Source organism: Lytechinus pictus, chromosome 1 (assembly GCF_037042905.1).
Source record: "Lytechinus pictus isolate F3 Inbred chromosome 1, Lp3.0, whole genome shotgun sequence".
Classification (NCBI taxonomy): Eukaryota; Metazoa; Echinodermata; class Echinoidea; order Temnopleuroida; family Toxopneustidae; genus Lytechinus; species Lytechinus pictus.
In genome coordinates, this window is record NC_087245.1 from 11,706,485 (window position 1) to 11,732,242 (window position 25,758).

A 25,758-nucleotide genomic window follows, 5' to 3' on the forward strand; every position below is an offset into this window, starting at 1 on the left:
GTTAGAATCCACGATTGCCATGAGCACCACAGAGCAGAACCACTTATAAGAGCGATCCACTCGTCCTGGGTAGAGGGCATGGTGCGCATCTATCTCCTTATATTCCTCGTATAGGGCGGTGCAAACTTCCGATACGAACATGGATATACTATTGTGTGCCACCCGGAAGTCATATGCAAGGGACCTGCTTCCCGTTGCCAAAAAAGCGAAGAGTGATGGCGAGTTTCAGGCCAGGTTCCAAGGCGCGGCGACTCCTGAAACATTGAAAGTATCTACACCATTGATATATAGTCAATATGTGTAATCACACGTAAAGACAATTCCTCCTTTTTTCTAAAAGGAAAGGCAATCCCCCTCCCCATAATGGAGAATATAAGTTTTAATTGGCATTATAATTGCAGTTAGTTTTGCCCAAACCTTTCTAATAGTACATGGACCTTTTCTATTCAAGAAGGATTGCTTCAAAACTGTCAATATTCTTTATTACAAAATTAAGGAGTTAGAAGTAGCGAATGAAATAATTGTTTATAACACGTCAAGTAATATTTGCCGTCCAAGTTATCGATTTTTATAAAGGTGCCACGTCTTGCTCATGCCCTGCCACTTGAAGCTGCTCTTGCAGTATCAGAAGTATTTGGAGTCTCTGTGGTAGAAGAGGCGGCATTTTAAAGGACGTCAGAAGATCAATCTCTATAAATATACCCCACCACATAGGGGGGGGGGGGGGGCTTACGTTCATCGCAAGTGCATGCAGTTGCAACCTGCGCGTAAGTAAGGACGGCGTACGTGAGCAGCACGTGTAAGTACGGCCTCCGTTCCAAAATGTGTCGAACGCACGGAGATCGTACGTTGTAAGCAGGTACAACTCACTCCACACGTGCGCGACGTACATTGCATGCAATTGCTCACTGCAAGGCGTGACACGCGGGCAGCGCACGCACTACGTACTTACACCTTGCGTAGTCGTACGAGTGACGTGCGTCGATGCACTTGCTCCCTGCGTTCGCCACTTTTCCCTACGTTTTCAGAAAAACGCAGCGACCGTAGCCTCCCCCAAAAAACGTACGGCCAAAGAAACCGTACGGCGGCTTGTGACCAGGGCTTACAAGTATGTCAAACATTAAAACTTTGCTTTGTTGATATTTTTCTTCCAAGTTTGATGATTTTTCGTGTTTGATTTTACTCGTTATCATCATATCATATAAGATCATTTTTATTCTAATCCTCCCCATTTTTAATAGCTTATTGCAATTGGTGATTGAGAAAGCTAACATGAATTTTGATGAATATCATTGTTGAGCTTATTATCTATCACAGAGGTTTTAAGATTGACTATTGTCTTTCTCAATGTCTTGCCATGCCTTTACCATTTCATCTTCTGCCTTTCTTTCATTCAACATGTAAGAGAGAATGTGATTGTAAATAATTGGTTATCATCCATTTTTAATCAGATCCAGGACTATAAGAATGAAATATTACAATTCTGCAATTTCCTAAATAAATTTCTAAGAGAAAATAGAATGGAATAAAATAGAATCAAGGAATTCTCATCCCTGACAATCTTACATTTAGATCATTGAAAAATGCATCATGGGAACATATCTGTGTCTCAATTTTATATCTATTGAATAATAATTGTCACATGGATATACTCAAATAAAACTCACATCAAACTTGGGCCATTCAGTTTGATATTATTTACAATTTATTTCAGTATAATTTTGTTGGTTTACAATTAGAAATAAAAATGGTTTCTTTCTGATAAAATTCAGGACCAAAAATATACAATGTAGATTCTCAAAAAGATATCACTTATTTCCACTTCATATTTACCTTGTTTCGAGATACCCAGAACTGATATATATCTTTACAACTGAATATACCTTTGATCGACCTGTTTCAAAGTTTCATTTGTCTATCTTCAACATATCATCAAAATAATTGTTTTGTTTTTCAATATCACCACTCTAACTATGAAGGATCCTGTACTGATCAACTCATAATAACCTGAATCACATTCAAATATAATATAACAAATATAACACTTAACTCATAAACTTCTCGACCCTTTGTTCTAATCACATATGGGCAATTCCATAGGTTGGTGGCATGAGCTCAATGTGTCTTTGTACATATAGCCCATCTGAACCGTAACGTGAGTAACCACTTTATCTGCACCCCTAGTAAAAACCATGTGTTCTTTATTTTTTGAATTATATACAAATTTGTCTCCCTAATATACTTCTTTGAAATGGATATAATCAACTTTCATAAAAGCCTTGCATGAGGGCACTTTTCACTTATGTCCACTTTTCATTTTATGCATGTCCAAATCATGTAACATGAGTAACCGACACATTTCAAAGATTTGCCAGGAGCATAGTGAAATTTCCCAAGTTTTGTTTTTATACAAAGGATAGTCAGACTGCGTACTATGTTGTGATAAAGAGATGTTTAGTTCCTATCAATAATAATGGAGTTACAGCTCCAAGTATGAGTCAAGGTGTCTCCAAATGTAACGTGAATAACCGTGGAATAGCCCATATCAATATAAAACATTTCATTTTCAAACAACACTGCGGACTCCATGCAGTTTACCATTTCACCAAGAACATCATACATTCAAATATAATCTCAACTTCACTGTTATCATCAGAGTTTTTCTAAAACTGTCGTCTTTTCCTCTTAACCATCGTTTGCCTAATCCCAACACTAACATCAACTGTGAGGATCCTGTATTGATCCACCAACTAACACAAGCATTTATATCCAACATCAGTCAAGGACTGAGATAAATAAAAAGCAACATATATCGAAAGTTCTCACTATAAAATCAGTTTACTAAATAACTGAACTATTAATGTCCATCGGATTATCATTCTCATCAGTGTTCATAGTTCTATCAAACATTCCTGCTTCAGTGTGACAAACAATCATGTGTATACGTCAACAAAATCAATCTTATCGGTTACTCTCGGTGAATCTCAGGGAATCTCGGCGTCCTTTGCGACTTTCGGAAATGCTCGGCTTCAATGAATAAAAGTCATCAGGGAATTACGTCCCACCTTGGCACCATCTAAAATTTAAATAAACCAAAACCATTTCTACAATATATCTTAAAACAAATATTTCTTCTCTTGTAAATAGCATTTATAAATCCAATTCAAACTTGTCTGACTTTCATACATTTATTTATCTCACTTTTTCAAACATTTGATTACTAACTATAATAAGCTTCAACTTCAAATGTAACTTTTCAACAACATTAAAGTCTCTATAACCCCAAGAAAATGTATATTGATTTCTACAAAACTATCACGATAAATCACATCTTAATTCACATTATATTATACATGTTATTTTTCTTTTTCTTTTTGTATAACAAAATTTAAGGATGGAAAAGTCATTTACACTCACCGATGACTCAGCAAAACAGGCTCAGAAATGATTGAAATACTGCTTTCTGACCTCATGCAGGTAATAAAGATTAGCAGCTCACAAACTGGAAAATAAGGCTTCTCTAAAAGAAAATACCGTAAGCCTAGAGATATGCCTTCAGAATGGTTAGTAAAAAATAGTAATTTCTCTACTGGCTTCAAAACTGCACATAAGCTGTGTGCTCACCAAAGTTTAGAAATGGTGTCTGCCAAAACCTAATGGAAAACTACTGCACATACACCCTTGCCCTAAACTATCCCAAGCAGCTGGTCAAAAGGAATGGATCCCTGCCTGGGACAAAAGGGACCTATTCAAGCACGGCATGGAAAATTCACTGCCCTGGACAAAAGTAACTATTTCAATAGACCAGTTCGTAGTTACTCATGGACAATTTTCGGTCAAATGACCTTTCATTTCTTTTATTATGATAGGCAGATTTCAAAGCAAAATATTACGTAAGCTTGCCTTACATAGCAGGATGAAGAAATTGAATAGACCAGGTGACTAGAATAGCACACCAATGAATACTTTATGAAGGTATTTGATGCATTCCTACTTTGAATGCATATCATAGCATGTTGCACAATGTACTTGGCAAACTGTGAAAACCAGTCGTTCGTGGACGCGTTGTTGTTTTTTGTGGATGTAAATGAAAACCACCATTCAAAAGAATATATGAATAATCAAGACATCAAAGTTGGTGCTTATCTCATTAGATTTTAAACCACCATGTCACTTTAGTACAAATGACCTTCCTCTGATCATGCGTAGAATCTTTTGATCAGTCGCAGAAAGGAACTACAAACTGGCTTATTAGCTATGGTCATCGATGGCAACCTAAATTAAAGAAGCTCTGCTCATTGAAGAATAAAATCAAATTCCTGTATCTTTGCAACCTGGCTAGAGTACAAGATAAGGTTAAATAGTTTGGCTAAAAAACGGACAAATAAATAAAATAAAATGTATTTTCAATGTGACAATAATGTTGGAGGCAAATGCCATTAATTCAGCTTTATCACACAAAGGGATCGATGCTATAAAGTGTTAAACATTTCAGTAATTGAAAATTACTGAAATGCTGCAGATTGAATACTCAGGGGGAAAAAGCTCTGGTATTATTCTGTACATTGCTTGAACGAAAAAAAAAATGATGAATGACTCATACACTTCAGTAAAGTACAACGCAACATTAGGCTGGGATATTAAGCTGGTGGCAGTAGGCTGCTTCATCCCCATCAGCCCAAGTTTGCAATGTACAACCGGTATGTGATATAAAGTAAAATGGCAAAAAATGTCATGATTGTTTGGGATGGCCTAATGGCTTGCTCTTGAATCCTAGGTTAGGGTCTTTTTTTCAGGATGATTCTCGTCAATGCTGTCCACTCATCAATGGATGTGGACCCAACTTCATAATTTTGGTTAAGTAGTGCGCTTTTTGGTGAGTGATTCAGCTAATTTGCAAGACTTGTATAAAGTTCTTATGACAATGCACTTGCACTTGGGTTTTTACTAGAAATAATTCATTACATAATTGATAATATTAATAATTTATTATTGTATCATAATTATAATTACTTACCATTGCGCACTATAGGTATTGAAACGTGGATCCTAAAGTATGCTTTGTGACCTAATATTATTCCTGTAATCATACCAGAACCTTCTTGTCAGGGTGATTTGGACAGGGTACTTACAATTATGCAATTTATCTTTATCAAGTCTATTCAGGGTAGAATCGGCGCATACATGTGTATTCAAATTGACAGAGTTACTCTGTGCATTTTGATGATGGTTGATGTTCGCCAAGAGCAATACCTCACAATCAGGACTGGAATCCATGAGAGCATTATTCGTCATGTAGTGAAATCTCTTGTCAAGAAAATGGATCCATTAAATTGTTTGTACTGATGAAATGCAAGAAGGAAGAAGTGCACTCCAAACGAATTCATGTACATTCTAATGGGTGAAACATAGGATAACAAAAAATGAGACCAATATTTGTTTTCTTCAGACAGTTGCTTATCAAGGAAAACAATGTAAGTGACAAACCGTAAATTTTGCCCCTTCAAACATTGTCAGGTCTAGTGCTAAAATCCTTATTTTTTATTGTTTATTTATTTATTTGATATTTTGACAGGGTAGCCCATTCACCAATAAGTAGTGGTCTTCCATAGGGCCCTGAATAACAAACATATTTACAAAATGCATAACGTATGTACAGAATGTTACGGCATTAAGATTCACATTAGGATTTGAATGTAAAACGAAACATTAACAAACTTAGCAGCAAACAAAACGCAGACGGGCACTCGTTTGACCTATAATCAAATATCAATAAATCAAATTAACTGAGAACGAAATCTTGAAAATACTGATAATATACATCAAATCATCAATGTCATGCTAACACAAGATACGCACAACAATTGTTCGAAATAGACATCAGAAATGAAATACTCAGAATTTTTTTTTTTTCCCAATTGATTATGCGCCCGGCAGCAGCTGTGCAGCGCCAGATCGACGAGGCTCTATACCTTTAATTGTAGAACGCCAAACAGGTTAGAGGCAACTCCCATCTTTTAACGTCTTTTGATCTGACGCGGCTGGGGTTTAAACCCCCAGCCTCCTAGTTGTGAGACGGACGCTCTTCCAACTGAGCCTAATTAATTTTTCTTATTCCACAGGTTTGGTATTTTGGGGGGGACTGCCAGAGGCATTCCACTTGTTTAATATTATGTCTTCGGAATGATTTGCAGATTTTACAGTTTACTTTGAATGATTACAAAATTTATCATGTTATTAATATAAGCAGATAAAAGTGGATAGAAAGAAGAATGGCAGAGCTACATGTGTACATGTTTTCCTTAAAAAGGTGTAAATTGAAATTGTGATCAAGTTTCCAGAAAGTAGAGAAACTTAAGATGCATTTAGAATGCCGAAATGAGTTTCCAGCATGAAATTGATTGGAGTAGACAACTTTCATAAAATAACTTGATACCAAATACCAAAAGAAAGTTTTGGGAGCTAGAGAGAGCAACCCTTGAGACCCCGTGGTAACAAAGGCCAAAAAAAAAATCCTTGTTTTCACAAACTCTGGCCTGAGCTTCCCAAGGCGTAATCCCACCAACTCGATGTTTGAAAATACCAGGTATTCTTTGATCTGGAAATTTACCCTGATCTACCCCAATCAGAAAAAATGAGGATTTTTTTACCGTGTAAATTCAAAATATATGTATTATTCCCAAAAGAAAATATCTGCTTTAATAATTAGGTACATGTCTTTTGAAATTACAAGAACTTTGACAGGGATTTTTTCCAAGGTCACAGGTATTCTAGCAGTAAAGCAATTTACAAGAACTTCTACTTTCTTAACCCAGCAAGTAGATGAACATGGACGCCATGGGATGCTGAGCTAGCGTCCTAGTTATTTTGAATATCGTGCCTCGCGTGCTAATAAGACCAGACTGCAGTATTTTTGTAAATTCAAGAACCTTTACCAAAAGAGTCTCCATCTGGTCGATTTTGAGGCCTAAACAAGTTCTCTTAAATTTCTGGGTTTTCTTGTGAAAACTGGTCTAAATAAGTCTACAAGTTGTGTTTGTCTGGCCAATCAATCTCACAGGCACTAGCGTATCGAAGGGGGGGGGGCAGGGGGACAGACTGTCCCCCTGACGAGTCACAACTCATGCAGGGGACGTATCCCTGCCCCCCTGACGAGTCACAACTGATACAGGGGACGTGCCCCCCCCCCCCCCCCTTTTAACCTGAAGCCTTTTTTTTTTTTGATTGTCAATTTTTTTTTTCTGGTAAGAAATCTTTTTTTTTTGGTTGAAGACCTTTTTATTTGCTTGTCAAATTTTTTTGTGGTAAGAAATCCTTTATTTGTGGTTGAAGACCTTTTTTTTTTTTGCTTGTCAATTTTTTTTGCGGACGAAATATCCTCCAAAAAATTTGCCCCCCCTTCTGGAAAATCCTAGGTACGCCAGTGCTCACAGGCACAGAGTATTCTTCTGTTCAGTGATATAGAGAAAATAACAATGTTTCTCCTGTCTGAAATTTCTGACAGCTTCATGTACTTCCCATGAACTTCAACCTTGAAAAAGGTTTGATAGGAAACAAGTGATCTTGAATACATACAGTACATGTACTACTTTACCTGTTGCAATGAGCCTTTGAAACCCCAGATTTTTTTTTTTTGCTGAAATTTCTATTTTCACTTTCATGTATTTTGTACGTAAGAAACACTTGACATAACATTTTGTTTTACGTAAAACAACAATTATTTTTCTTGTTTATAAAATGACAAACTTTCATTTTGCAGTAACAAAAACTGTTTTTGTTTTCTTATCCTGTACTTCTTTGTGATAATTCTTGGTAGACCTATCAATCAAATTCAAATTGAATGAATTGAAAATGGTGGATGTGACCATCTCAGACAATGGGGCAATTATGGGGCATAATGTTATTTTCTTTACTTCAATAATCGTGATGTATTTATCTACTTTTGCTAGTTCATGTTTGATGTACACAGATTTTTGCGCGATAACGCCATTTGCAAGCGAACTCGTGTTAACTTCCGCTCACCTATATCATGCTAGCACCATGTTAAACCTTATCTTCGTTTCTTTGCCCTTGCGGAGTTGAGACGTCACTAAGAAAGTCTCTTCTTGAAAGCGCTAAGTACACTTCCAAAATACGTTTTTAGGTCATATTTTGTTGCTTCTTTGCAACCAGTTTCAAAGCCAATCCTTTTCACTTCGGTACTGGATGGTTTGGCTTGTTTTCTTTTCTCTGAGTGACTTTTAAGCAATTTTCTTAATTGCTTCTTCCTTTTCTATCCCAGTGTACTATTTTTGTACACGGTGCCTATGCGAGGTCTTCTTCCTCCCATAGCTCCCCACGCTCTCTCTTGCGTGATAGCTCTTTGTTCGACTCCTGGTCTTAATTTATTCTCGTCTTTTGTTACGCAAATATTTTCTCCTTTGCTTCACAGCCGGAGTTTTGGGCGCCTCCTATTCTCTTAGGTTCGAAACATGAATTCTTCCTCTGCTTTCCTTTTTAGATTGCAGCAGGGCTTAAATTCTTTTAAAACAGTCTCCCTTTTATAGGTTTTTAGACTTGGTTTCGCTCCTTTTATACCCGACTTAGATCTCCCTCTCTCTCATGTCATAGTAGACAATCGTCTGGAGAGAACATGGCATGAATATCCTTATCAAAAAGGGGCGGCTCAGATCATTTGTGGTAATCGTGATGTTCTTCGTCTCCCTTTGAACTCGCGAATTGCGATGTCATGGCAAAACGTCAATCAAGGGAGAAAGCGTGCGCTGCACAACGATCAAAGCCATGTGCTCAGTTAAAGGACTTTGTTTTCTATGCCGTGTTTACGCCGTGACCGTTTAGATCTACAGTCCAACAGTTGATCACGCCGTGTGATCTTGCGATTGTGCTAGACTGTCTAGGGTGTATTTTCCGTCACGATTACCTCAGATTCGTACTTTGTCCTTTGTGCCGAGACCGTTAAGATCTAACGACTCGTCTAGAACGACCTGCGGTAACCTCCAGAGGCACTCTAGATTTTTGGCATATTTAAACAGGGTATTAGAGGCTCTTTATTATTAAGCCTCTTCTGGCTTGATGGATTATTTAATTAAATTAGTTTATAATCCTTGCCTCTCTTGTTCTTGTTTAACCAATTATATTAATTATAATCCATTGTCTGTCTTATTAAGTAGCTCATTTTTTCAGTGTTATTTAATTACCTAGAAGAACAGAACAAAATGAATTCATTTCTCATTTGTTTTCTGTTACAGCACCTAGGGGTCCATGGGTGTCCCCCCCTTTTTCTCTCCCTACATATATTTGTTCTTTTCAGACAAACAACAAGGAGAGGATGAGCTCTGACTCATCTTCAGGCAAGCACATCGGGAGGGGAAACCCGAATCCTTGGCGTCTTCCCCAGGTCTGCCCAACCCACCAGTCATCGGGTCACTGGGCCGGGGAGAGATCGCTGCTCTCTCCCCGGCATTAAAATTGACTAGGCTCGATGCCCTTGTTACTCCTGTACCTCGGGTGTAGGCAAAGGGCGGTCAGACCCTAGTCGTAAGAGGTGCGTTGACTCGACTGAGTCGGCTTTTCGCAGAACACCTCACAGGTCGCATCCGCCTGTGTCCCAGCACACCATAGTGATTGGCCAGGCGTAGAAAACTTTTCCACGCAGAGGGAAGCTGCCAGTGTTACTCACGTTTCACTGGCGCCCAGGCCTGCACAGTGGGTGTATCCCCCTGGGTACCCGGTTTTCAGGCACTGCTTATGGCAGAGTTGAAAGATTGGGGGAGCGTTCCATCAATTACTTGCCCGATAAGTTATTAGTTCTGACTTTTCGCCTTGATTCTGTTTGGCTGAGAATCACTGTAACTTTCTGATAGAACGGGATTGGTTGAATAGCATCCGACATTCCTTTCATGAAACACCCCCAGATGTCCATTACGAGCAGATACCCCTGTGTCTAACGGCCTTTTTTTTAGCTCGCCCTCCGTCACAGAGCCCCTGTCTCTGATAGTATACTCTTAATGAATCTATGCTGACCATTGTCAGCACATTCTATATACAATCCGAGAAGCACTTGTTTGGGAGAGCGATTGCTTCTCTCCCCAAGGAGGAGATTGAGGGTAAAAAACATCTTACCTGGCTGGAACGGAATTAATATTCCACTACCACCGCTACCTGCTGGGGTGCATATAACCCTATTGTCACAGGTTTTTCTGGGCGCCCGCTCGAGCCATCATCCCCCTATTTGTGGGACGCGGCCTAAGCTCCATAACCACAATTAGCTGGTTGGAGTTTCAGGACGTCATTACTCTTATTCGCTACCCTTACGTTGTACATCAAAGTGTGACTCCACCTCCTCCAGGTGTTCATGAGATCTGAGGGTTCGTCCCCATCGACTCTAGCCCCGTTTGCTCGGCGGCTTGGGCTGCTGGATGGATGGATGTGTTATGTAACACTTCTAATCAAATCCCCTTTTAGGGGCAAAGAGCCTGGAATCTGTCCTACCCTTTTCCCCACACCTTCTAGGCATGGGCTGCGGAAGCGGGGGGTCTGGGAGGGCTTCAGCCCCCCCACTTTTTTCCAAAAGCATGTACAAAAACGTAAAAATGGCCATATGATTGTGATTTTTTGCATGGTCAGCCCCCCCCCCCTCCACTTTTTGCTCAGCACCCCACTTTTAAAACTGGTCCGCGGCCCCTGCTAGGGTGCGATGGAGGAGAAAAACAAGGCATACCTTCCCCAATCTTAAGGGTAGTGCCTTTTCACAGGGCTGGATGGAAATACTTTACAGTACTGATTCTTCATTGACTGCGCATCAAATAGATGGTTCCGAGACCCTGGAGAAGCGATGCTTATAAAAGGGGTCACCACGATACATTAATACATTACAAATAAAAAGCACAGTGGCGGGTTGGGGCTTATTATAGGAGAGTAGTCACCTGACTTCCCTTAGTGTACTTCGTCCCTGTGGGGGCTTTCACTCCACCCTAGATGGCTTAACTCATTGTAGTTTTTGCCTCTTTCGGCGAGAATTTTTTTTTTACCACAGACCGATCGGGATGGAGCACACCCGAGTGTTGCTTCTTTTGGGTGTGTCATGAGGGAGGCTTTCACACTCTCCTGTCGTAAATTCTTCACCTTTTACACAACGTGTTCTTGGGTGTAGGAATTTGTGCACAGATCTCGCTGCTTTCAAGCACAGCCAGACCTGAGCCTCCCCAGGCCGCGAGCATCCCGTTGTGCTACACTTTGGAGGCTTTCACACCACCCCAGTATTATACTCTTCCCCTCGGCACTAAGTGCTCTACAGGAGAACGATACCTTTGGCTCGTTGTTCCAATCTAGAATTTATTCTAAATTGTTGAAGCACTTGTCCCAAGCGCCCTCCAAGGAGGAAACTTGCGCATTTTTCGAGTCTCTCTAAAAAAATTTCGCCTTAGCATATTCTCCGTTTGAGCCTAGTTTAGGCCTTCTTGATCACATTACGTTGCGTGCTTATGTTTTAGGTGGGAGAGGCGTAGTATCCGGCCAATTCCGAAACCTCCTTTCTTGGCCAAGAATTACACAACCCTAGATCTGTCTTTATCCGGGTGTTCGAGTGGTTTCTTGAAATGACATAGTATGTTCGCTTATTCGAACATCTCTTGTATTCTTGCGCGCTTTTTGCCTTTCCCGCTTCTTCGCTTTGGATCGTTTTGGCGATCAAAGCGATGGGCGCAGGTGCGTTGTTTTTCATGTGAGGCCGGAGGCTCTCAGTACTAGAAGTATCAACTCATCTTGAGCACTCTTCTTCAAGGTGTTCTCCTTGACGACTTACAACGCCTCTGGCGTTTTGCCTTTTCCTTACGTAAGGAAAATTCCTGGGCTGAGGAGAGTTTGAGCCCTCAGCCTTGAAAGCAACAGCCTCCTCATCTCCATCTCCCTTGAACTTAGTTTAATATTTCCTTTTGTGACATGCTTCCCACGGTTATCCGTGCCAGTCTAGCAAAAGTAAATGGATACATCACGATTATTGAAGTAAATCATGAAAATACTTACCCGATTTTCTTATGTATGAGATAATCGGATGTATCCATCTACTATCCCACCCTTTGTCCCTCGCCTTGCATGGCAACATGTCTTTTTTGTGAGTGCACAAAGAAGATGTTAAACGTGCATGCTAACATGATATAGGTGTGAGCGGAAGTAGATATGGGTTCGCCAGGTGATGGCGCTATTGGGCACAAATCTGTGTACATATATATTCGAGGGCAGTCCATGAAACATGAACTAGCAAAAGTAGATGGATACATCCAATTATCTCGTAAATCAGAAAATCAGGTAAATATTTTCATATTTAATGAAGAAATTATTCTAATGAATATGCAGTGAGTAAAATGATGTCATGTCCCAACTTATTCTTTTGTATTTTTCATATTCATGTTAATACAAATTGTATCCTCCAAGAATGTAAAAATATAATTGACTTCTGGTTATTTGCAAGATGATCATTGCTGAAAACTAATTTGTTACACTAGAGACATTTTTTAGTTTGAAAATATGAAATAATTATTATTTTATGTCACAAAATAAGAATCTATGATAATAGGAAGTGATGACATAATCAGCTCACATAAGACGCATGCATAACTGCTTTCACAAAATATTGCTAAACTTTCAAAATTCAATAACTTGATTATGATAGATTTATGAAATTTTCAGCATTTTGATTATCTAATTTTAATTTATTTGTATTGATAATATTTTCAGCCTGGGGGTTCCCCTTCAAGTCACAGTTTTAATCTACATCTTGTATTATATGTTTGCATGATTTGTGTGCCTACTTGAAGTGTTAATAGAAAAAAAAATCTTCAGGGGCTTATTTATCAAAACTGACATTTTTAAATGAAAAATGTCAGCAAAGTATATGTTTTACCAGAACAGTCATTTATGTCTACTTGAACTTTATCACTAGTAACTACATGTAGTAACAATCAAGAAATATTAATGCAGTAATTATGTCACAAAAAAAGAAAGGTCAATATTTGTCTTTTATTTTGATACTCCCACTTGGAGGGTCCTTGCAAATATTGCTACAAAACCCATACTCACTGGCCGTGCAGTCAATGGGCAAAAGCAGGAAGAAGTCTTGTCAATTGTGATTTCCCCCATAACAGTCCTGATTTTGAGATGCAGGAAAGACAATTTTCTTTTGATGCCGTCATGTCTCATGAAATTTAATTCAGGTTAATGGTCTGAATTGTGAAAAAGCTGTCTCAAATTAATTGAGGATGATAAATACTTGTCAGGCTGCTTATGCTGCCTGTATAGATAATACATTTGAATCACCAGAATGATAACAGATTGACTTGGTTCTGCTGAGAAGAAAGAGCACATTAGGATTGCATTAATACATTGTTCACTGCAAGGTATAGCATTATAAGTTTAATAGCGCAAAATCAGAAATAGAATTAGAAGCTCCCATATAAAGGAACTATATCTAGGTACTTTACTTCATATTGATCATCAGGCTCCGGGGCATAACACAAATGTTAGTGATTAATCGTACGCTTGATTATCACAATTGAATTTGAATGTACATTTTAGTCAATGCAATCAAAAAAAAAAAAAAAAGTTCTACGATCACTGCTAAGCTACTTGTGTTGCAGCCCCCTGCAGTCTGGAAAGAATTTGTTTGATTTAGTGTGACCTATGAAATTCTTTCATTCCCTGCCTAGATCGAGGGCAAGTTTTATAGGGATCACTGATAAACTGTTGGGGTGGGCCGTACAGTATATTTTAAGCTTTTATTATAAAAACCAACCTGACATCAGCTAGACGAAGCCGATCGATTGCAGCCTAAAAGCAGGCTTGGGCGATTGGATGAGGAGTCTGCCCTCCACCTTCTCTATCACCATGGCTTGCAGGCCCTCGGTCCGATTCTGAGCAGCGATAGCTTGCACGCAGCTGCATACGCGGCGCAGTGAATCAAATAGCCGAGCTATCCCAATTTGTTCAGTTCAATATCGCTGGTCCTAAATATGAAGATTATAATGCGTGCAGTCCAGAGAAAGCGAATTGCTCACAAATATGTGAATTACTCCTGGCTGGTCACTTTAGATATGGATTTTACATTTGCAGAAGTGTATTGAAATATATGTACCTTGGGTTAACATTTCATACCCACGTTGTACCAGTAATCCAAGTTATCTCATTTCCAAGTAAGTTAGTAGGCCTATATTGTCTCTATCGGGATATGGGTTTCCTGTTTGGTATGGATACAGTTGTAGAATTCATTAGAACATATAAGTGGTAGTCTCCGGGGTAGTCTGTAATGATGAAACATGCTGAGAAAACGTGATGGTATGGTATTGAGTACAAATGTTATGTATGCACGTGTTAGCTTCATAATGTGGTGCAGCACCATCCTGAGTTTGCTCAATCTCAAGATTTTAGCCCGATCGGCCCTCTTCGCGATTAATCTCGTGATTTAAGAAACCCTGTCTCCACCAGCAGAAGATGAGCAATTCGTGCTCGAGCAATGATGTATGATGTAACGCTATGAATAAATAATCTTGAGTGCATCTGCACCTGCGAATTAGCGGGATAATTCGTAAATAGCACGCTATTTTCCAGATAATCCTAAGTTGACTTGGGATTGCAATCTCGAGATTAATCCAGCGAACCCTCCCAATGATTGCGTTTCCATTACAAATAATGTCGAGATTGTTCAGATCTGGATAATTTGCCGGATCAGAAATAGTGCTCTAATTTGAAAACTATAGTAGTCAGTACATTAATAATATGTATTTTGCTATCTACTATTTGTTAGTTTCAATTCAATTCATTGAAGCAAAGTACTAGTACTTAATACTAGAGCAGTGACTATTGAAACATATTTACCATAGCCCTTTATGTTTTACTTGGACATCAGCAATACACTGTCCTGCCAAGTTACCATAAACAAAAAACAGAATATTAGTAGGGCTGTCACATTTTTATGTCATATTTTTATGTCATATAGGGTGCGTTTATGCACCCCCCTTTGTTTAGATCCCAGAATCATGATGTGAATCATGAATAGAAACACATTTCTGCAGAATCACGGTTGTGTTTAGTCAAAAGTAAGCATATTTCAAATTGCAAATGAATAACAGAAAAGGAGTGTTTAGAAAAACGTTTCTACTTTCTGCAGAATCATTTTCGAAAATGGTTGCATAAACATAAACAATGATTTGATTTATGATTCTATGACGTCATTATGTCGGTCAACTTCTGTGTTCATGTCATACTTCGCGGTGCCAATGGTATTCTTCGCTTGCGCTTCACACAGTAGCCGTACACATTTATTGAAAATCAATGTTGTGTATCTTTTGCAATTACATGTACATGTAAACCCACATTGAAGTTGACCTATAATTTTTGCGTCAAACTGTGCACTACGATGAGCACTGGGTAGGATTGAAATGAGGGAGAAACAACGTTGGAGAGGGCCTGGTTTGATTCTGCAGTAACCATGATTTAGGTTTGTGTTTTGAATCATGGTTCATGTTTGTGATTCCCGTAAAACCATTTTTTGTCAAATAAGTGTGTTACAGAATTTTTGTCGCAAATCGAAAGCTGCCTTAAGAATTGAAATCTTGATATGCCTCACATCTAGCCAGTATTGGCAGTATGAACTTCTCAAATAACTCACTCTGAATAGAATCTCAACAAGCTTTTCATGCTTGTTTCACCTGTTTTGATATTGCGTCATTCTTATACGCCCGTCCTACGGGACGTATTATGGTATCACGCTCGGTGTCAGTCCGTCCGTTATCTTTACCTTGTAAACGCGATAACTTCAGTTTAACTTAATCTAACTTCTAAGCTCACATAATTTTGTGTGTATGATACTAGCATGGATCCCAGGAAGCCTGTTGAGTTTGAGGTCCAAAGGTCAAGATCACAGTGAAATGTTTTCATCTTACCCTTCTGAAGTCCTTGTTAACGCGATAACTTCAGTTCAACTTAACCTAGGCTCATATCGTCGGCGCTCATCCGAACCGTCGTATCAGTCAATTTTGGTCCCAAAAAAAATTGATTTTGAGATTTATGCTTAAAATAAAAGTACAAGTCCTACTGTTTTCATAACTAAATTTCTAGGCAACAATTTATTTAATTTTCTGAGATGTGAGAGGATTTTCATGGCGATGCCATACAAACTTTTAATAAAATGCGCAAATCCCATAGGAAGCGTGTACTGAAACAGAGCAATACGACATTTTGACTTACCGCGATTTCAATGTGCGTGGTCAGCAAAACAATCGTATCTGCACTGGGCACCGCATTGACTTGTACGTGAAAAGCGATACGACGTTTTGACTGATCGCGCGCTTTGAAATCGCGGTCAGTCCAAACGTTGTATCACTTTTTCCCTATAGCGTTTTTGTACAGGGAAATCTAAACCACTCAAACCGAAATTACAAGCATGGAGCTCTTTTGCGATATTTTCTCTGATTCTTGGTTTTGTGTAAAAGTAGGGATACCAATGTCAAGCAATTGTCTTTGTCTTTCCAACCATGTATTCTTCTAGCAATGAATATGTTGCAAGGCTGGGGAACTAAGTGTGAAAACTATAGTAAACTTTGAAGTCGATTTTCTCTGAAGTAGGTTTGCACCGTTGTATGGGTGATACGACGGTTCGGATGACCGCCGACGATTTGGTGTGTATGATACTAGCATGGATCCCAGGAAGCCTATTGATTGTGGAGCGTTGTGGCCCAGTAGATTAGTCTTCTGACTTTGAAACAGAGGGTCGTGGGTTCGAATCCCAGCCATGGCGTAATTTCCTTCAGCAAGAAACTCATCCACATTGCGCTGCACTTAACCCAGGTGAGGTGAATGGGTACCCGGTAGGAAGAAATTCCTTGAGTGCTTGAGCGCCTAGGCAGCTCAGCTAAAGCCGGGGTAATAATAATAGCTGGGCCCGCTGGTAGAACAGTTTTCAAAACTGAAGTGGCTACCCTGGGTAAATATACCTATATTATTATTATTTTGGGGTCCAAAGGTCAAGGTCACACTGACATGTTTTCATCTTACCCTTCTGAAGTCCTTGTAAAGGCAGTTTATAATCACTCGCGTCGCGTTCTGGTTCGTAATCACTCGCGTTTTGAATTTTTGGCGATTTTTTTTATTTCGGTGCGATTTTTTTTTAACGGTGTCTTCAATGGGACAGACATGCAGGGAAATTTGAGTTTCGTTTTAAGCCGGCAATTAAAGAATAGAAAACAAGCTTGATCCGCCCCAGACAGCTGGCAGCAGTCTGTTTCGAGGAGTTTTTTTCAAACATTTTTTTTAAATTTCTCTGTATTTGGTGAGTGGAGCCAACGGAGTTCAGCGGAACAACCAACATAATAATTAATAGACACAAAGACCGAAGCTTTTGGTCAAGATCCGCCCCTGTGGCTGTGCGCGCTCTCACGGTAAAAATTCGCGCGACGATCAAAGCCAAGGTACCGTACCGTCCCGGTGCCTTCCTGAAAACAGAAGTTGTCGGCTACGTCATTTATCCAGGCCCCTTAAACAACTCCAAGCACGAGGTAACTCAGATTGAGTCAGAAATAATGGATTGGAAAACAGAAGACATGGCTTCAGGGAGTCACAGTAGGCTGGATACATAAACATAAATAAAACATTGTGATCAACAACAAATATACACTTGTAAATACATTACAATACAAATTACAATACAGTGTAGATTTCTTGTCCTTGATAACCCCCAAATTTTTTCATATTTTTCACCCTGCAACGTCCTGCAAGATTAATGAAAATCCATTTTACCATTTTAAAATTTTGTTCAGTGCACCATCATTATATTAAAAAAACTTATATCACACACACACACACAATTATTTGTATAAAGGAACAATTTTGTTGGTCCCTCGGACTTCTTTATAACCAGAGTGCACTTTACTCCCCCTCCTACTTCTCTTTCTTCTCAGTCTTCTTTTTATTCCCATTATTATGTCATCTTATTCTTCTCCCTGTTCTTCTACTTCTCAATTTCTTCCCTTTCTCCTTATTGTTCATCTCCCTTCTCACTTCTTCCTTTTCTCTTCTCAGTCTTCCCCTTATTTTATCTTCTCTTTCTCTTCTTCTACATCCTCCCCTCAATTTTCTCTTTTTAGTTTCATTTTTACCCCCTTATGTCCTCCATCTTCTTTTTTCTTCTTCTACTTCTCCTCCTCCTTCCTTCTTGCTTTTCTTCTTCAGCACTTTTTTCCTCCCTGATTTTTACGTTAGTGTAGAATAATTCACAAAGAAAGGGAGAAGCAAATAAATAGTGATATTATGAAATTGTAGCACCTCGCTATGCTTTATAAAGAATACCACAGACTTCAGGAAAATCCTCCAAAGGCAAAGCTAAATCGAGAGTAGCCTTTCCTCCTTTTTCTTCTTTATTCCTTTTCTCCTTTCTTTCTCCTTTTTTCCTTGCTTCTTTCTTTCTGTCTGTCTTTTTTTTTCTTTCTCTTTTCTCCCTCTTTCCCTTCCTTTCTCCCCCCTCTCTCTTTTTTTAGGGGGAGCCCCCCCCCCGCTTCCGCCGCCTATGGCTCTAAGATTTAAGATGTGGAATGTGATTATGTTAAAACAGTAGTCAAAATTTGCTTGTTATCTTAAAACAGTGGTCGAGAACGTTTTATTTAAGGCACTTACCAGCTTAAAATAAAACGAAACTCGAATTTCAATTTCATTTTATTTTTCCAGTACGTTTGTCCCATTGAAGACACCGTTAGAAAAAAAATCGCACCGAAAAAAAAAAAAATCGCCAAAAATAAAAAACGCGTGTGATTACCAACCCGACGCGAGTGATTACGAACGCGAGTGAATATAATAAGCCCTTGTAAACGTGATAACTTTAGTTTAACTTAAACTAGGCTCATATAATTTGGTGTGTATGATACTAGCATGGATCCCAGGAAGCCTATTGATTTGAGGCCAAAAAGTCAAAGGTCAAGATCACAGTGACATGTTTTCATCTTGCCCTTCTGAAGTCCTTGTTGTCCTTTGAAATTCTCTGAGCGTGACTTTTAAGCGATTTTTTGCATTGCTTTTCTTTTTTATCCCAGTGTACTATTTTGAAGCATGAACAAATTCTTAAAAATATATAGATATTTTGGTGACATTCCATGCTTGACAGTGATTTTTATTGCTGGTATTGTCATTATTAAAAATATTTTACTTGTGTCTTTTAATACCTTTTGCGATCAGATTTTAGTTCAACATCTTTCACAAAACATGTGTATGTGATACATTCTATCATTTTACCTGACAAAAGGAATTTTAAACTTTGAAAATGTATATATTTTATATTTACCATAACTTCATATGGTTCTGATATATTGTGAAAGTTCTGGATGATACCTTTGGAATAATTAGGTGGTTTCAAACCTTTTTTCAGGCAAGTAAATACCTGTTCATTATTACCACATTCAACCGCCCTGAAACATACCCTTTGGGATAAGTTCCTGAAGTTAAGAGCATGCGCAGTATACGGTCTGATAAGCAAGCAAGGCGCGAGATTCAAAATCGCTAGCTCAGCAGCCACCAACAGCGCCCGCGCCCTACTACAACGCTGCTGTGCTAAAAGTTCCTGTAATTTACTTTCACATTGCCAATATACCTGCGACCTTGGAAAAATCCCCGCAAAAGTTCTCGTAATTTTGACAAGTACCTTCTATTTAGCGGGTATTTTCTTTTGGGGAGATTATGCGTAATTTGCTTTCACATTACCAAAATTACCTGGTATTTTCTGATCGGGGTGAATTTCCCTATCAGAAAATACCTGGAACTGATGAACTTCGAGGCGGTCTGAAACCACCTATTTATTCCCCAAAGAAGTGACCCACAAATAAAATAAATCCTTGATTTGAATTGATTGATCCTGCACTACTAACCTACATTCAGATAAGCATATCTTATTTTTGAACTTTTTCATATTTCTGCTTTCATACAAATGAAATTTGAATAATACAAATGAGACATGGAAAATTGTGTATTGATTGTATCTCTATTAAAAATCTATACTATGAAGACTGGATACCTAAAAGAAAACAAATGTTAGTACATGTCATTACATAATAAAAAAACAACTAAACAAGTATTCTCAATATAGATCAATGCAAGACCATTTTTTAAACATTTATAACATTTCATTGATCTACTTGGTAATCATTGAATTTTGTAAACTTTATATTTTTCTAGTTTTTAGTATATCCAAATCATGACTTACGATTTAAAATGTATTGTGAATTTATCTTATTTTCATACAACTGTAAAAACATACATTTCAGCTTTTTGATGTGGCACATGTGCATTGGTATTTGAAATAATCCTTGAAATAAATGAATGAATGGAAGGATGGATGGATGGATGGAAGGAAGGAAGGAAGGATGGATGGAAGGAAGGAAGGATGGATGGATGGAAGGATGGATGGGAGGATGGATGGATGGAACAATATCAGGAAATATTATGTCGCTTTTTAATAAGCAATTCCAAGTTTTTGGTGAATTATAATAGTTTTTACCTGGTACATGTACGTGCAGGTAGCAAAAATATTTACCCACAAGTCAGACACAAAGTCAAGGCTTGCACAGAATGATGTGACAGGGCTAGGGAATGAGAACTATTTGGGGGTTAGAGATAATTGAGACCCTATCCCTATTTGCTTTCTTTGTCAGAAAAATCTTGAAAATGTTCTTGCAAGTGAAATTAAGTCATCATCAGGAAGCTTGATGTTGAAACTTACTTTTTCCTGAAAAGAAACCACAAATGGGACTCCCTGCCCATCAACAATAGGATAATAACGAACATCTCAGGAAAAAGTAGATTTAGAAATGTAAACAGGATCTATGAAATTAGAGGTATGTGTAGAATTGATGGTTGTAAACGACTATTTGATAATACCTGCTAAAATAAAGTAGGTTAATGAGGCAAGGCTTCTTGATAAAGAGATGATGATTAAGATATAATGGAGCTGTACAAGGTCACTTTGAATATTACTTGTGAACAATTTTTCCCCTTTAATTTCTCATGAAATCACCAAAAGAGAGAGAAGACCAAGTAGAGAGAGAGGAATATGCCAAACTTCTGCTCCTTTTAACTTTGTATTCTTTGTTCGTTCATCAGATTGAAATTTCAGAATGTATACTGTAAAAAGTAATGTGTAACTGTAAAATATCCCTATTTTGTAAAATAATCTGTATACTGTCCTGCACTGAAATTAAATGTTGACAGCAAAATATTGTACCCCTTCAATGGGAAGTTCACTCTGAAATTAAAGTTTGTTTTCATAAACACAGAAAATTTAAGAAACTTAATGGTATTATGTTGAAAATCAATGAAAGAATAGCACTAAATGGTTTTTGTTTCAAGTTTTGATTTTATGATTTATTGTATTATGTATTATGTAATAGAAATTCAATGAACTGCCATTAGTGTTTCAAAAAACCAAAAAATGAATTTACCTGTGCATTTATTATATCATCAGACACAGTATTTCCCAATATAAGATACATGTAAGTGCTTTCAGTGTCATTGAAACACTGAAAAAGGGGTAATTAAGGAAAATTATATTCATGACACATGGGACAATCGCTCGCATGCATGTGACATCCCAAACTAAAAACTCTAAAATAGTATATTATTTAATGGACACCAAACTTTGATCAGCGTTTCTCTCATGTACTCTGCTTTTATTCAAATGATCTTGATATAGGGATGAACTTCCCCTTGTTCCATAATCATGTGTACGTTGAAATGATCACTTTTTAATGTTTCTCACCCCCCCCCCTTCTAGTTTACCAAGACAAGCCACCGATGCCTCCAAGCAAGGCAAAATATGATTCCCAGAAATCTACAGAAGGTAGACCTTACAAGGAATCCATCATATCTCTCTTCAAGAATGTGCCTTTTGTTCTTCTCCTCATCACTTATGGTAAGTACTATGTGAATCTTCCCCCCCCCCCCTCCTGATTTGGATGAAATTTCCAGCCCGAGTTTGCTAAAGCTCGAGATTTTAGCCAGATCGGCCCTCTTCGCGATAAATCTTGAGATTCAAGAAACCCCTTCTCCACCATCGCAATAAGAGCGATTCCTGCTTGAGCGAGGCATTGATGCATTATGGTCTGACGCCGTGAACAAATAATCTCAAGTGCGTCTGCACCTGCGAATTAGCAGGATAATTTGTAAAATAGTGTGCTATTTTGCAATAATCCCAAGTTGACGTGGGATTGCAATCTCGAGATTAATCCAGCGAACTAGCACGATTCTTGCGTCTCCATTACAAATAATCTCGAGATTGTTCACATCGGGATAATTTGCTGGATCAGAAATAGTGCGCTAATTTGAAAACTCAGGCTGATGCAAACGGCCCTAGTGATAATGCTTGTCTGATTTTTTTTTTTCTTCAAGTGAGCCTAAGATGTTTAAGTCAAGTTGTTGTTGTTGGGATGAACTTAATCTCTAACCTGGGATTTACAGACTGTCTTTAGTCGGTTGAGATCCAGACGTAATTATGATGTTGTTGACATTTTAATGGATGTCTTTCACGTTATAAGATACATTGATTTCCACCCATATTAAATTCTATAATCCTCAAGTAAATCACTATTTTAAAATTAAGAAAAACTTTTGAACTATGGGGCAAGTTTTTCATCAAGATAAACAAACTCATCAGACAACTTTCTGTAAGTTTCATGAAATTGTCCCCTGATGTTTATCTGAGTGTGTAAACTTCATTAAAAAGAATAACTCGAAACATTTAAATTGGCCAATATTTGAATGAATTTTGAAGCCTTTTATAGTGCTGCAAAAGTAAACAAAAAAGGTTGAGAAGCCATTGCAATAAGCCATTAATTCCAGAACTAACAATAGAGTTTGTATGAATATGATATGTGTTTGTCTGTCATAAACTGTGCAGTAAATATGAAGGACTCTTCCAATGAGAAATGGAATCTGCTGAATGAGAATATTTTGCAAAACCAAATTATACAATTTTTAGTGTTTAAATTTTGTATAAGAGTGATTAGAATCAAGAGGCCTTGCTGTATTGGGGCCTGAGCTTTGTTGCAAATAACTAACCTTTGGTGGAAACTTTGCCATGACAATGGCTAGATAACGCCCAATGGCCAATCAATCAAAGCAGGAATGGTCAGTAACAATGTTTGTAAGTTTAATGAGACAGGGGCCAGGTATTAGGAGGGTGCATTCATTATTGCACTCTGGACCTAGATTCACAACACTTGTTATCAGTGACAGATGAATGCTATAATTCTTTGGTAAATATGCCATCACCCAATCTAATTTAACAAAATTCAGTAAGATTACCTAACAAATAACCAATAGCAGGTTCTACTAAAGATATCCTCGATCATACATCTTACTACTGTAAGTTGTGTTATGTTCAGATGATTCAATGATATTTGTTGAGTAGCTAGTATTTTTCCTTGAATTAGATGATTTAAAAGATAAAGAGTGTTACTCTGCCTACCTTGCTCTCCTTTTCTCTCGGGTTAAATATGTAGGTCGCTCTATACCATTGTGTTGCAACATGGAATGAGGGTTACTTTTTATGTTTTGCAGCAATAAATATGTTTAATCAAATAATATACTACTTTTGAAATATAACTATTTCTTTATGAATCAGAATTACCTTTAGTTTATCAATAGTTTGGGTGGGGAAAAATGTAAAATTGATTTTTATTTTAAACCCAGCACACAAAAATCTTGAAATTTCAATTTGATGAACAAGTGAAGAAGCCTCTGGTGTAGATAGATGAAAGGGGGAACAAGGATCACTTGCCTTAGGCAGTGTTCTTCCTCTACGTACATACACCACTGCGTAACCGGTCTTTCTCTTCTGAAGAATGAGAATATCAAGATTTGGTAGAGGAACTAAGAGCTCACTTGGAATTAGAACAGAACGATATTACTGTGAGATAATTCATTTGAAGGTGAATTTCATGGTATTAACGGTGTAGGCATTCCAACAGGATGGAAACAATCGATTGTTATCACCTCATTATCGCCAGAGAGAGACTTCAGCATGCAAACATTTTTGAAAACTGGTTATTACTAAAGGTCACTTTTGAAAAAAAGGAAACAAACATACATTATGGTTTTGTGTTTATCATAAAATCTTTTTATTTTATTTTTTATCCTAGGTGTGAATGTAGGATCTTTCTATGCTATTTCAACACTTCTAAACCAGGTCATCTTGTCAGAATTTCCAGTAAGTATCAATGGTTTGCTAAAAAAACAAATGGCAAATGGGGGGGGGGTAGCTCAAAGGAAAAGGAAATGCTTCCATACTTACCTGTGTGTGTTAATTAGTTGAGATTAAAGATGGTTTAATCAAAGCAGATTGTTCTGATCATGATAATTTGTAAGATCAGAAGTAGCATAATCATTGTCTTGCATTACCAGAATCAAACTATAACACCAATCGTCCAGCTGATGGGGAGTGACTGACATCCATGATAATCCAGCAACCTTTGAAAAATCATTCCAAAATTCTCTTTAATTTTGCAAAGTACTTCCTAATTTGTGCATATTTTTATTACAAGTAATTTACTTTGACACCAAAATGATGTGGTATTTTCTGATTGGGTAGATTCCCCTTCAGAAAATAACGCGTCTTTCAGTTATTAGTGGGCTGAAAAACCACCTTCTGATAGACAAAGTTCCTTAATTCTGAGACAAATTACTTTTACAGATTTTTTTTTCATACTGTAGTCCCTCTCACTTTTCTTAAATTATATTTGAAGATTTGTTTTATTATAGTGATTTATTTATAGTTATTTTTCAATGCCTGTTACTTTACTCTCTCACTTCTGATTATGTCCATCATATTGTATATCCTTCCATGTTTCTTTCTTGACAGCTTCAAAAATTTTGTGCATAATCACCTTGAAAATATCTGTCACTACTCTTCATAACGTGCATCGAAAGGTGATTTCAAACCGCCTCGATCATAAGAATCCCCGTTAGATTACGAGAACTTTGTTAGGCCAATAAATACCCATTAATTATTCCTGCATCCACACCGCCCCGAAACATATCCTTCGGGATAAGATCCTGCAGTTACGAGCATGCGCAGTATGGTCTGATAAGCAGGCAAGGCGCGAGATTCAAAATCACTCGCTCAGCAGCCACCCACGGCGCCCGCGCCTGACTACAACGCTGGGCTCAAAGTTCCCGTAAATTGCTTTCACATTGCCAAAATACCTGTGACCTTGGAAAAATCCCCGCGAAAGTTCTCGTAAGTACCTACTATTTAGTGGGTATTTTCTTTCGGGGAGATTACGCGTAATTTGCTTTCACATTGCCTATATTACCTGGTGTTTTCTGATCGGGTAAATTTCCCGATCAAAAAATACCTGGAACTGACGAACTTCGAGGCGGTCTGAAACCACCTCGAGTCTAATTTCATCTTTGAGATAGGCTGCAGAGCCCTTTGAAGATCATAGCAGATGATGATGATGATGATGATGATCTCCTCTCCCACTCTCTCTCCCCCTGACCCACTTTTCTACCCTCTGTATTTGCACCCCCTCTCTCCCAATTTCTCCTTGCAATTTACCCCACCCCCTTCTCTTCCTCTCCCCTGCCTCCTATGTCTCTCTCTCTTCTCACATCTACTCTCTCACCCCTTGTTTTTCCCTTTCCCATATCACTTTCTCCCCTCTTCCCCTCCCTCTCAATGCCTCCTTTCCTCATTCACTTCTCTCCATCTTCCTTTCTTCCCACTATCAC

The 25,758-nt window shown here is 38.2% G+C and overlaps 1 protein-coding gene across 3 annotated transcripts in view; it reads left to right on the plus strand.

Annotated features, from left to right (window-relative positions):
- The window catches only part of LOC129257400 (heme transporter FLVCR2-like), a 48,036-nt gene that overhangs the window by 9,387 nt on the left and 12,891 nt on the right, over positions 1-25,758 (plus strand). For all 3 annotated transcript variants that reach the window (XR_010292848.1, XR_010292849.1, XM_064096037.1), the window contains exons 3-4: positions 21,803-21,940; positions 24,168-24,235. Coding sequence is in view for 1 of the 3 variants with exons in the window: in XM_064096037.1 (XP_063952107.1) it covers positions 21,803-21,940; positions 24,168-24,235 (206 nt within the window). In the remaining 2 variants the exon portion in view is untranslated. The remainder of the gene's footprint in view (positions 1-21,802; positions 21,941-24,167; positions 24,236-25,758) is intronic.